Here is a 12,107-nt window from a genome sequence, read left to right as displayed (position 1 = left end):
CTTGGCTTTACTTTGTTCATCCTCCAAAGACACTGGGTCATTTCAGGTCACTAGTTCAGGACAGAGGACGTACCGCTAGGTTACAGAGTCAGATCACTCAAGGCCTCCTGGGGCCTTTCCCAGGCTTTTACCCTGGGCTCTTAGAGAGCTGAGCTGGGACAGAACGGAAGCCAGGGAAGGGCCAGTCCCACGGGGAGAAGACTGCTGGTGTGTTTTTGTTTTTGTTTTCCCTAGCAAACCAAAGAAACCTGGCCTTGCCAAGGCTACGGAAACAAATCTACAGGAACAGCAAGGTGGGGACCCAGGATCCAGGCACCTCTGTTTTGGTGACAGGAACAGTTATTCATGAAAATCTGAGCTAAATCTTACTGAGCTTGGTCTGGTGGCACAAAGAGAATGGAGGCAGAAGAATCACAAATTCAAGGCCTGCCAGAGTTCAAGTCCAGCCCCAGACACTTAAAGAAACAAGGTAAAAAGTGAAAACTGGGGATGTAGCTCAATAGTAGAATGTTTGCTGAATGTGTAGGATCCCGAGTTTGAATCCCAACTTAAAAAACAAAAAACAAAAAAAAACAAAAACAAAACAGATTCACTGGGCATGGACTATGGGAACCACTTCAAACTTAAGATTTTTTTATTTAAGTCATAGAGGCACATTCCTTTGATCCCAGAACTCAGAACTCAGAGGCAGAGACACATGGATCTCTGTGAGTTCGAGGCCAGCCTGGTCTAGAGTGAGTTCCAGGACAGCCAGGGCAACACAGAGAAACCCTGTCTTGAAAAACAAAAACAAAATATTACATTTATTGATTTACCGTGTGTGTGTGTGTGTGTGTGTGTGTGTGTGTGTGTGTTTACACTATAGTGCACTATGGCATATGTGTGAAGGTCAGAGGGCAACCTGAATGAATCTATTCTCTCTACCTTGTGGTTTCTTGGGATCCAACTCACGTCCTCAGGTTTGGTGGGAAGCACCTTTGCCATCTGAGCCATCTTGCTGGCCCATTTTTTTTTTGTTTTTTGAGGCAGGGTGTCATGTAACACAGGCTGCTGGCCTTGAACTGGTTATGAAGCCAAGGATGAACTTGAACCTGTTCAGGTGTGGGTCATCAAGTGTAAGCACCTCTATGCTAGCCACCCATAGAGGAAGTGCTCAGGGTCTTAGTGTAAATGAGGCCAGAAATAGTGACATAGGATACTGCTGGGAGTCTAGGGAGGTTCTCTCACACGGTGGGGGGCAAAGTGACCTCAGAAACAATCGGCCTGGATGACCCTGGAGCACCACCTGACTCAGGTGGCTTCAAGAGGGCCCAGGTGACTTGCAGGAGCGAAGTGTGTGGGACGACAGAAGCAAGAAGTCATCTGGGTGGCGGTGCTCTCCTGCCTGGACACAGGCGACTCTGCCTCCTTCCGTACACTGAGGACCGGGGGGCGGGGCCGCCTACCGCCAAGGTCTGCAATTGGGCGCCTGGAATGGCTCCCAGAGCGTTAGGGACAGAGGCACGCAGGGGTCGCTGAGTTCCGGGGTGCCTGCTACCCCTCTGCATTCTTTGAAGCCCGAGCTCCGGCTCCCCTCTCTCCCAGCCTCAGTTTCCCCACGCAGAAAGTAGTTGGAGAGACAACGTGGCTCTCCACGCGAATCTTGAGCTGAGCTGGACTTTGCAGAGGTCACGCCGGCTCCGCACCTCCAGGGGTGGGCGGGTCCTGGGATCTGGCCTCCGCCGCCCGGGTCCCGCCCCGGTCCCTGCGGGGCTGTGCCCGGAGGCCCCGCCCCCCGCCCACGAGGAAGTGGCTGCGGCGCTGCGCGGGGCTCAGAGCCGGTTCGGCGCGTCGACTGTCCAGAGTCCGCGGCCGGGGCGCCCCGAGGTGAGGGGCGTGGGGTGGTCGCGTGGTGTGTGTCTGGGTGGGGGGGGGGATGAGGCCACCTAGAAGTCCGGGGACTTGAAGCTAAGTTCGACAGTGAAGGGGGTGGGGTGAGAGAAGATTGGAGGGCCGTGTGCATGGGGGCCTGGTGGGGCTCCGGCGAGGGTGCGACGAAAGAGGAACTACTGGGGGCGGCGTTCTGGAGATGCGGGGCGCGGTGGGAGCACCGCAGAAATTCCCCGCGCACTCGACGCCACCAAGGCGGCGCAGCCCCAGCCCTCGCGCCCTTTCTCCGCTTTTCTGGTCCCGCTTTTCGATCACCGCGCCCGGTGTCGCCCCGTTACTTCGGGTGCAGGGCTCCACGCCCAGTCACTTCCCCCTTAGTCCGCAGCCTTCCGGGTTGTTGCGACCGGGAAATGAGCTGGCGCCCCCGCCCCGCCTCACCCCCCAGTGACCATGCCCACCCCGCCGGGATTCAGGTTTCTGGGTCTCACCCGGTGCGGTGCGGGGCGAGCGGACCCCGGCAGCGCGAGAGAAGCCCAGCCGGCCAGTCGGGGCTGGGAAGGTCCGATCGGGCCCCCAGGAGTCCCAAACTGGGAGTCAGCCCAGGTGCTGAGCTTGTTCCCCGAGGCAGCTCCAGCCTGGGGCGGCGTGGCCGGTGACGCGGGCGAGCCACCCAGTCGCTGTGGAGCTCAACTTGCCTTGCCTGGAAAATGGGGACCTTCCAGATCCAGAGGCTTAGCGGCCAGATGTGGCCAACACACTTGGCAGTGTGCCTGCCTGCTGCTGCCGACCTCATTTCTGCACCAGGGTTGAACCTTGCCTTGCCTGGCGGTAGGATGGTGTGGGGTCCCAAACTGCAGCCCTGCCGGGTGGCTTTGAGGGAAGTTAAACTTCTTCACGTCCAAATGAAAAAGAAACAGATTTACAGACTTGGATTGTAAGAGAATGTGTGGGGATGGGAGATGGCGCAGTGCATAAAAACACTGGCCGTGCAAGCATGAAGACCTGAGTTCGAATCTCCAGCATCTACAAGAAACTGGAAGTATGTCTGTAATCCTAGCGCTCCGATTGGGGTGGGATAAGATAGCCGAGGTTGTCCCCTGACATCCCCGGACATGCACCAAGAGTGTAAGGCAAAGTTCTTTGTGAACGAAATTTCTGGCGATCCTTTTTTGCTTTGGGTTTTGTCTTTTTTAGACAGGGTCTCATTATGTAGACCAGGCTGGCCTTGAGCTCTTAGAGATCAGCTTATCTCTGCTTCCCCAGTGCTGAGATTAAAGGTGAGCACACATTTGTGTCATTTTAAAAAATAAATAACCTCAGTATGGGTTTTTGTCTTGGTCCCGGGGCCTCACGCTTGTTAGACGAGTGTTCTCCGAATGAGCCACACCCTCCAGCCCCCCCAGTGGTATGTGGGTTTTTCCACTCTGTCACTGGTGTGTGTGTGTGTGTGTGTGTGTGTGTGTGTGTGTGTGTGTGTGTTCGCTTGCGTGTGGTCGTCCTCGTGGGCACGCGCTGTCTCTCTCCCTAGGATGGCAGAAAAATGTCAGATTCCCCTGGAGCTGAGTATTTGGTGGCTGTGAGCTGAACCCAGTTCTCGGCAAGAGCAGCAAGTGTTCATCACACACCTGCTCTCCAGCCCCAGGTTCTGTTTGTTCTTACACGAGTTGTTGGAATTAGGAGTTAGTTAGCACACCGTCCTTCAAGTACACAGAACAAACGAACAACTGAGGATCTCTCCACAGTCCTGCCAGCACTGAGTTTTATGTGTTTTGGAGGAGTTTTGTTCTGATTATTTGAACTGGTGTTTTACAGTATTTTAAAATTATTTTAATCTGTGTTGCTGAATTTGGCTTTGCCTAGTTCAGTAAGACTTCAAGAGCAGCCTAGAGGAGGAGGAACTGGGGGTTTTGAGGGCTGCTCACACCACCCAGGCTCCTACCCACAACAGGAAGTTGAGTAAGGCTTAGCACCATAAAAAAGAAAAAAAGCTGCTGGCTGCTCTGAGCAGCGCCTGAGCTGGGCGGGGACTTCCTGGATTGCCTGTGGAGCCAAGGTCCTCCTGCAGGCAACTCCTGCTTGGTGTAAGTCTCAAATTCAGCCAAACTGGATTCAAGGAAACAGAGCCAAGAAAAGCCAACTGAGCAAGGAAGGACCAATAAAGACTGTGTCTGTCTGCCTGTCTTTCTTTCTTTCTTTCTTTCTTTCTTTCTTTCTTTCTTTCTTTCTTTCTTTCTATCTCTGTCTATATCTATCTATCTCTTATCTATCTATCTATCTGTCTGTCTGTCTGTCTATCTTGGAAGGCCAGGTTGAATGGGTGAAGTGTGCTCAGGTGATTCCCCGGCCCGCAGAGAGGAGACAGGGACACGAGGGACAGAAGAACCACCTCTTTATTTATCTGAGACAGGTTCTCACTATGAAGCCCAGGCTGGCTTCAGACTCATGATGCCCCAGCCTCAGCCTCCTGAGTGCTGGCATCTGTGTGTGTGGTACCACACCCTGTTGGAGAGGTTTAACCCAGCACTCTTCGGAGGAACTCTGAGACCCAAGACCTAGGAGAGTCCTTGGCTGCACAGCAGCCTGGGCTCTGACTGGCTCAGGAGCGGAGCTGCATCAGCCCTCCCCAGCCACAGGAGGTGTCCTAGGGTAAAGGCTTCTGATTTCTCTGACCACTTGTTCCTAGCCCTCTCCCCATGCCCTGCCCCCCAGTTGTTATGCATTGCTGTGATGCAACAGGGCATATTCTCTGTCTCACTATCCCCCAAGACAGATAGCAAAAAGAAAGTAGAAGTCACTCATTCAGCAATAGTCAAAAAATATTTCTGAGGGCTGGGATGTGGCTCAGTGGTAGAGCCCCTGCCTAGAATCCCCCAGTGAGGGGCTGGGGTGTGGCTCCCAGTTAGAACACTTACTAGAATGCACAAGACTTTGGGTTCCATCCCCAATACTGTGAAGGGGGAAAAAAATCAGTTTCTTATGTACCTAAAGCTGACCTCAAATTACAATCCTCCGCCTATAGAGGGCAAGGGATTACTGGTGTGAGCCACCAAGCACAGTTCAAAGAATTCAACAGTGGCACACACCTTTAATCCCAGGATTTGGGAGGTGGAGGCAGACAGATTTCTGAGTTTGAGGCCAGCCTGGACAGCCAGGGCTACACAAAAAAACCTTGTCTCAAAAAAAAAAAAAAAAAAAAAAAAAAGAAAGAAAGAAAGAAAGAAAAATTCATGTTGAAGAAACTTAGGGTCCTAGTTCATGTTCTAGGGCATGCTCAGGATAAAAACAACTCACCTTGAAGACCCAAAGCACCACTCAGTGCCGCTGGCAGGGATTCAGAGCGAAACAGACCCTTCCTCAGGATGCCATGCCACTGGCCCTCTCTTGCCCTAGCCAGCGCTGGTCTAGGCGGGAGTAGCCCTGCGTGGGCAGTGCTCCTGGGAAGAACAGAGACCCGCCTGGTCCTGTGCTGGCAGGAGAGACCCTGGAGCCAGACAGGAAGTTTAATCCACACTCCCCCAGACTCTCCCAGTTTCCAGGGCAGTAACAGAGCAGGAGCAGTCTCATAGCCCCCTCCCTCCCCACCTCCTTTGACAGATGGATGAGAGAGCTCAGGGTCTGGCTCAGCAACAGAGTGCACAGGCCCTGGATCTCATCCCCAGCAGCACCAAAGTAAGTACAGATCCTCCCTCCTCTGCCTCCAGTGCAGGGGTTACTGCGGCTCGTCTTACCACACCGCACTCTTGGTTGCATTTGGCTGTGTCCTCCCCCCCCCCCCCCAACAGGATCTCTCTGTGTAGCCCTGGCTTGCCTGGAACACACTATGTAGACCAGGCTGGCCTTGAAACAGAGATCCTGCCTCTGTCACTGTGCTGGGTTTTAAAGGGGCGTGGGCCACCAAATGCAGATTTGGGTACTTTTTACATCAAGGTGGATGGCAGGCAGTGGGTGACATTCCCTCCTCCACCCCCTTGTAGGTCTGGGGTCTTGCTAGTTTGGTTGCTTTCAGAAGCTGTAAGAAGAGGGAAGTGAGTCTTTTCCTCATTTGTTTGTGGCTCTCCTGTGCCCAACCAATGGACACTGTCATTGACTCGGTCACCCTTTGCCTATGGTTAGCGTTAGCAGCTTTTTACTGCTCCTCCACACAACCATGAGGTTCCAGGCAATGAGGCCAGGGCTCCTCCAGTTGTCTGAAATTACCCGGGAGGACACACAGAGCCTGCTGCTGAGGGCAGTGTCAGGCCCATGGAGAGTGATGAGGCGGATACTGAGAAGGCAGGCTACAGCTCTGGACTTCTTACTGCCACGGGGGGATGGGCATTCAACATTCACTGCATTTAGGGACCAACCAGAGCTCAGCTGGACTTTGGAGTGGCATCTGGTTTAGCCCTGCTGTGATTTTTTTTTTTTTTTTCCCTGGCTTTTGGAGACAGGGTTTCTCTGTGTGGCTTTGCGCCTTTCCTGGATCTCGCTTTGGAGACCAGGCTGGCCTTGAACTCACAAAGGTGCGCCTGGCGACTGCTGGGATTAAAGGCGTTGGCCACCACACCCGTCTTGTGCTGATGTATTTTATGGATTAGGCTGACCACAGGTTTCCTCTGCTGATTTTTTTGTTTTGTTTCTTGAGACAGGGTTTTTCTGTGTAGCCCTGGCTGTCCTGGAAATTGCTCAGCAGACCAGGCTGTCTGATCTGTTTTTTTAAGGGAAGATCAGCGAGGGTTTATATAATTACTAGTCAGGTCAGAACCTAGTTTGCTCAGCCTCTTCTAGAAGGCAGGAGTACTCTTGGCTTCATCCAATTGGACGTGTCTGCTCCCAGGGTATATATATCCTCTGTGCATCCTTCTGTAGTGAAGGGAGCCCTAAAAGACTGACAAAATCACCAGCGAGAGTGCTATGCTCCAAACTGGAGTTTCTTCTATTTATAATAATAATTATAATTATAATAATAATAATAATAATAATAATAATAATATTATTATTATTATTATTATTATTCTGTGTGACTGTGGGTATGCACATGTGACTGTAGCGTCTGCAGAGGCCAGGAGAGGGTGAGGGGTCCCTCAGCAGGAGTTACAACCAGTGTGACACCTGATGTGGGTCTTTGGAGTCAAACTCTAGTCCTCTACAAGGAGTAGATCAGCCACTAGGCCGTCTTTCATCCCTCCTCCACGTTGTTGACAGCTGAAGATGGGCTCATGAGATGAGATGGGCTGTTGACAGGAGACACTCAGCATACCTGTTTATACCTGTTTAAATGGGAATAGCATCCATATCTCCCTTGTGATACCCTCCACTCATATGTCTCTTAATGTTTGTTATTTAAAACGTATCATGTTGGTGATGGTCATGGTGGTGCACACCTTTGATCCCAGCACTGGGGGGAGATGGGGAGGTGGGTGGAAGGCAGGCAGATCTCTGAGTTTGAGGCCAGCCTGGTCTATGTAGTAAGTTCCAAGTCAGCCAGAGCTACATAGTACAACCCTGTCTTTAAAAATAATAATTCAAGCCGGGTGGTGGTGGCAGTGGTGCACGCCTTTAATCCCAGCACTTCTGAGGCAGCAGCTGGTGGATCTCTATGAATTCAAGGCCAGCCTGGTCTACAGAGTGAGTTCTAGGACAGCCAGGGATACACAGAGAAACTCTGTCTGGAAAAGAAAGAAAAAATAAAAACAACAGCAAAAAACAAACAAAAGAGCTTTTGATTCTGTACCTAGACCCTCCTCTCTGCTGCTGAGTCTTGTCATTTGTTTGCTGTGGTGGCCCTGGCTGGGAGATCCACCCACAAGCACTCAGGGAAATTCCCATCTAGCCTGCAGGGTAAGGTGAGGGCTTCAAAGTTGTTCTTCCGGGTACCTCCCCTTAGCCTAGCTCCTCAGATCTGGGAGGTAGAGGAGGCTGTTATGGCTTGATCTATAAAAGGAAGAACATGTATGCTAAGTGTGCCTTGCAAGCATGAGGACCTGAGTTTGATCCCCAGAACCCCTGTGAAAAAGCGGGGTGTGGTGTGGGAGAGATGGCTCATCAGTACAAAACCAAGTAGGGCGCCCCACGGCTGCCTGGGACTCCACTTCCAGGGAATCAGGCGCCCTCTTCTGGCCGTTTTGGGCTTCGCCCGATTTGTGTCCTTCCACCTCCACATAATTAAAGCTAACAACAAAAGACAGGCATGGTAGTCTACGCCTTTAATCCTCACACTCAGGAGACAGAGGCATGGGGATCTGTGAGTTTGAGGCCAGCCCAGGACAACCAGGGCTACACAAAGAAACTCTTGAAAAACCAGAAAAAGGAAAAAATGGCTAGGTGTGGTGGCACACACATGTCATGCCAGTGCCGAGGAGGCAGAGACAATCAGTTCTCCATTTAAAAAATAGCAAGGTGGATGGCATCTGCAGAATGACACCTGGCCCATGTGCAAAGCTTGATTACAGCCATCTAGCCTGAGCCAGGTGTGCACACACCCACTTCCTGAGCAAAGGTTTTCTGAGAGTCCACTGGGTCCCCATTCTGGGCGTGGGAGCCAGATATAGTCCTGGTTTCTCCTGGCAGATGTGTCCTGTGCCACCCAGGAACTGTCTAAATGTCCCTGTTGTACCTGTAAGCAAGAGGTTTTCACCAGGTTAGCAGAGTGGGGTAGGCCATGGGCAGGGTTTATCAGTGAGTGCTCTGTGGAAGGACCATGATGCAACTGAACCCGGAATGAAATGGCAAAGGGTGTAGGCCTGAGCCGCGCGCTCGTGTGTGTGTGTGTGTGTGTGTGTGTGTGTGTGTGTGTGTGTGTCTGAGTGAAGAGCATCAGGGAACAGCTAGTGCAGGGGCCTGAGGCAGGAGTATGCCCATATGGCTCAGGGTTAGTTTAGGTCCAGGGAGAGCATGTCTCAATTGAGGCTGGGCATCATGCCTGTCATGGAACAAAAGTGTAGTTTGTCAGCTGGCTCCTTAAAGTGTCTTTAAAAACTATGTCTATCTCTTCATGCTGTGTCACACGCATGCATGTAGAGGTTACAGAACAACTCGAGGAAGTTGGTTCTCCCCTTCCATCACGTGGGTCCCAGACTGAGGGACCACTTCCCAATCACCTACCAGCCATGCTGTATCTTTTTGTTACTAGACAGCAGCACCTGTAGCCCAGACTAGCCTGGAATTCAGTATGTGCCCAGGGTGACTGTGAACTTAACGATTATTCTCCTGCCTCTGCCTCTTAGGCTTGTGCTACCATACCCAGTTTACATGGTCCTCATGAACACTAGGCCAGCACTCTGCCAACTGAGCTACATCCCCAGCCCTGTTGGTTTCCTGAGACAAGGTCTGGGTAGCCCAGGGTGGCTTTGAACTCATGACCACCCTGACTTACCCTTTCCGTGGCTGGAATTCCAGGCATGTGCTATCAGACACCCCCACCCCCCACCCCCTCACCCCCGGCATTTCACTCCACTCTCCACACCTCAGGCAGGGTAGACAGGGTTACTGTTGTATTGTGCCGATGAGGGAGTGAGGTTCAGGGGCAGCAGGTGATGTGCTTTGGGTCACATGGCTGGCAGACAGTGCCATGATGCCTCCCCACTCTGGAAACCTCATGACTGGGCAGGACAGGGTTTGGGGAAGTGACTTTCGGTGGTATTTTGGATGGGTGTCTTGGAGGAGAACAGAGGGGACAACAGAGAAGATCTCCGAGGCATGAAAATGTGGACAGCAGTGGCCAGGAAGGGATATCTGGCAGGATGTGGGAGAAGCGTGGGGGAGGCCAGCCAGGGAGCAGGGGAGCTCCTCAGCTGTGCAGGGCAGGTGGGGAGCCCGGCATTCCTCCTTGGCCTCAGAGACCTGTGAACCTGAGTCGGGCTGGGGAGGCTGTGGGAGCCCAGCCATGGCTCTGAGGAGACCAGCCCTAGAATGTGAGCTGTCTTAACCGCCTGGCCTGCTTTGTTCAACCCACGGGGCTTGGGGAGGGAGGACCACACTGACAGATGGGCTCTGTTTGAATTGGATTATGGGACTGTTTAATTTTCATGTGTGTCTGTCTGTCTGTCTACACTATGAAGAAACTGAGACACAGGTGGTAAGTGACAGGCCTATGTGGCTCAGGGTCCCAGTCCCCACTCACATAGTGTCATTGCCTACAGTCCCAAGCTCTGCTCTACCCACCTTTTGTTCTCTAGAGCCCAGGACATCTGTGACACCCACTTTTTTGGGATGAGGGACTCTGGGGATCAAGGAGAGGTTGTAACAGGCTTGGCCAGTCAGGAGACTAGGGTGACCCAGGCTGCTTCCCTGCCAAGACAGGCACAGCTGACCTGCATTCTGTCCCCTCCCCTGGGTCCAGGAGACAAGTGACTATGGCCTACCACAGCTTCCTCGTGGAGCCCATCAGCTGCCATGCCTGGAACAAGGACCGTACACGTGAGTGCTGACTTCTGCAAGGTGGCCTGCTGAACTGGGACAGTGGGGTGACAGGGCAGTGAAGCAGCTTTGAGGGGTGGGGTGCAGCCAGACCCCATACCTTGAATCTGCTTAAGGCAAGTGCTTGCTCCTGGGAGACGGGAGAAGAAGCCAAGAGCAAGCAGGGGAGCCAGGCGGGTAGAAGGAGATGTCGGCATGTTGGGCGGATGGCAGTTCAGCAGTCTGGTGGGTGGTGGGGTTACGATGAAAAACACAAAGGACAGGGCATGGGGGTACACGCCTGCCATCCCAAACCTAGGAGGCTGGGGCAGAGAGAGTGTATGTTTGAGGCCAGCCTGAGCTACACAGTGAGACCTTATCGCCAAAAACCAACAAAATGGGCCAGTGAGATGGCTTGGCATTGCTTGCCAAGCAAGCGCGGTGAGTTTGGTCTCTAGGACCCACATATTGGAGAGAAAGAACTCAGCACTCTAGGTTGCCCTCTGACTCCCACTCACATGCTGTGGCACTCCCATACTACACACATGCACAAACAGATGTAAAAACTTACAGGGGTGGGTAGGAAGGCCCCAGAACAGGATGGAGGTCTTGGAGATAGGGCAGTAATGGCTTCTGCTAGAGCTGTGGGCTGTGGGAAAATTCAGGGTGATGGGTACAGGCATGGGGTGACCCAGCAGGACAGCCTGGCTCTTGAAGAGCACTTTAGTGGAGAGCAGAGGTGGGAAGGGTGGGCACCCATGCTGCTGCCTCCTAAGCTGACGCCTGCCTCCCACAGAGATCGCCATCTGCCCCAACAACCATGAGGTGCACATCTATGAGAAGAGTGGAGCCAAGTGGAACAAGGTTCACGAGCTGAAGGAGCACAACGGGCAGGTGACAGGTGGGTCAGGACTACCCTCGTGAGAGGAGGCTACCTGCTCACTCACTGTATTCGAGTAGTCTGGGTTACAGTGAAGACATGTTCAAGCTGGCTCAGGGACCATACACATGGCTCAGCTGATAAAGGAACTTACTTGAGTTCCATCCCAGGACCCACACAGAGGAAGAGAACCACTCCTGCAAGTTGTCCTCTGACCTCTACAAACTAGTACGCATAAACACAAAACAAATTTTTAAAATTAAATGTCCAATTGGCTTTGGTGGTAAAAAGATTATGTTGTTGCACATTGTTTTTGTTTGTTCATTTGTTTTTTTGGATTTTTGAGACGGTTTCTCTGTAGCTTTGGAGGCTGTCCTGGAACTCGCTTTATAGTCCAGGCTGGCCTCGAACTCACAGAGATCCACCTGCCTCTGTCTCCAGAGTGCTGGGATTACAGGCGTGCGCCACCACCGCCTGGCTGCACATTATTATTGACACTTAAGAGTGTCTATTAGGGGTGGGGTGGGGTGCCAGTGAGTGGTTGGGGATGTGGTTCAGCAGTAGAGCACCTGCCTAAAATTGCCCAGTGAGGGGCTAGAGGCTTGGCTCAGTTATAGAGTACTCGTTAGCATGAGCAAGGCACTGGGCACCATAGTTAAACATGTAGGAGTGGCCACTGGAGCTTTGGTGGCTTTAGCCTGTGTCCTGACCCAACCCTGCAGGCATCGACTGGGCCCCTGAGAGTAACCGCATTGTGACCTGCGGAACAGACCGCAATGCCTATGTGTGGACACTGAAGGGCCGCACATGGAAGCCTACACTGGTCATCCTGCGGATCAACCGAGCTGCCCGCTGTGTGCGCTGGGCCCCCAATGAGAACAAGTTCGCCGTGGGCAGTGGCTCCCGTGTCATCTCAATCTGTTATTTTGAACAGGAGAATGACTGGTGGGTGCTTGGTTTGGGTCAGAGAAGGCTGGGGTGA

At 52.6% G+C, this 12,107-nt stretch overlaps 1 protein-coding gene across 1 annotated transcript in view; it reads left to right on the top strand.

Moving 5' to 3' along the window:
- Positions 1–12,107, top strand: part of LOC118572593 — a 16,303-nt gene extending 4,196 nt beyond the window's left edge. The window contains exons 3-6 of the mRNA XM_036172316.1: positions 1,666–1,866; positions 10,190–10,266; positions 11,042–11,146; positions 11,848–12,107. Of these exons, the coding sequence (XP_036028209.1) occupies positions 1,666–1,866; positions 10,190–10,266; positions 11,042–11,146; positions 11,848–12,107 (643 nt within the window). The remainder of the gene's footprint in view (positions 1–1,665; positions 1,867–10,189; positions 10,267–11,041; positions 11,147–11,847) is intronic.

This window comes from Onychomys torridus, chromosome 22 (assembly GCF_903995425.1).
Source record: "Onychomys torridus chromosome 22, mOncTor1.1, whole genome shotgun sequence".
NCBI classification, from domain to species: Eukaryota; Metazoa; Chordata; class Mammalia; order Rodentia; family Cricetidae; genus Onychomys; species Onychomys torridus.
The sequence above is the reverse complement of the archived record's forward strand: the minus strand, read 5'-3'. Positions and strand labels throughout refer to the sequence as shown.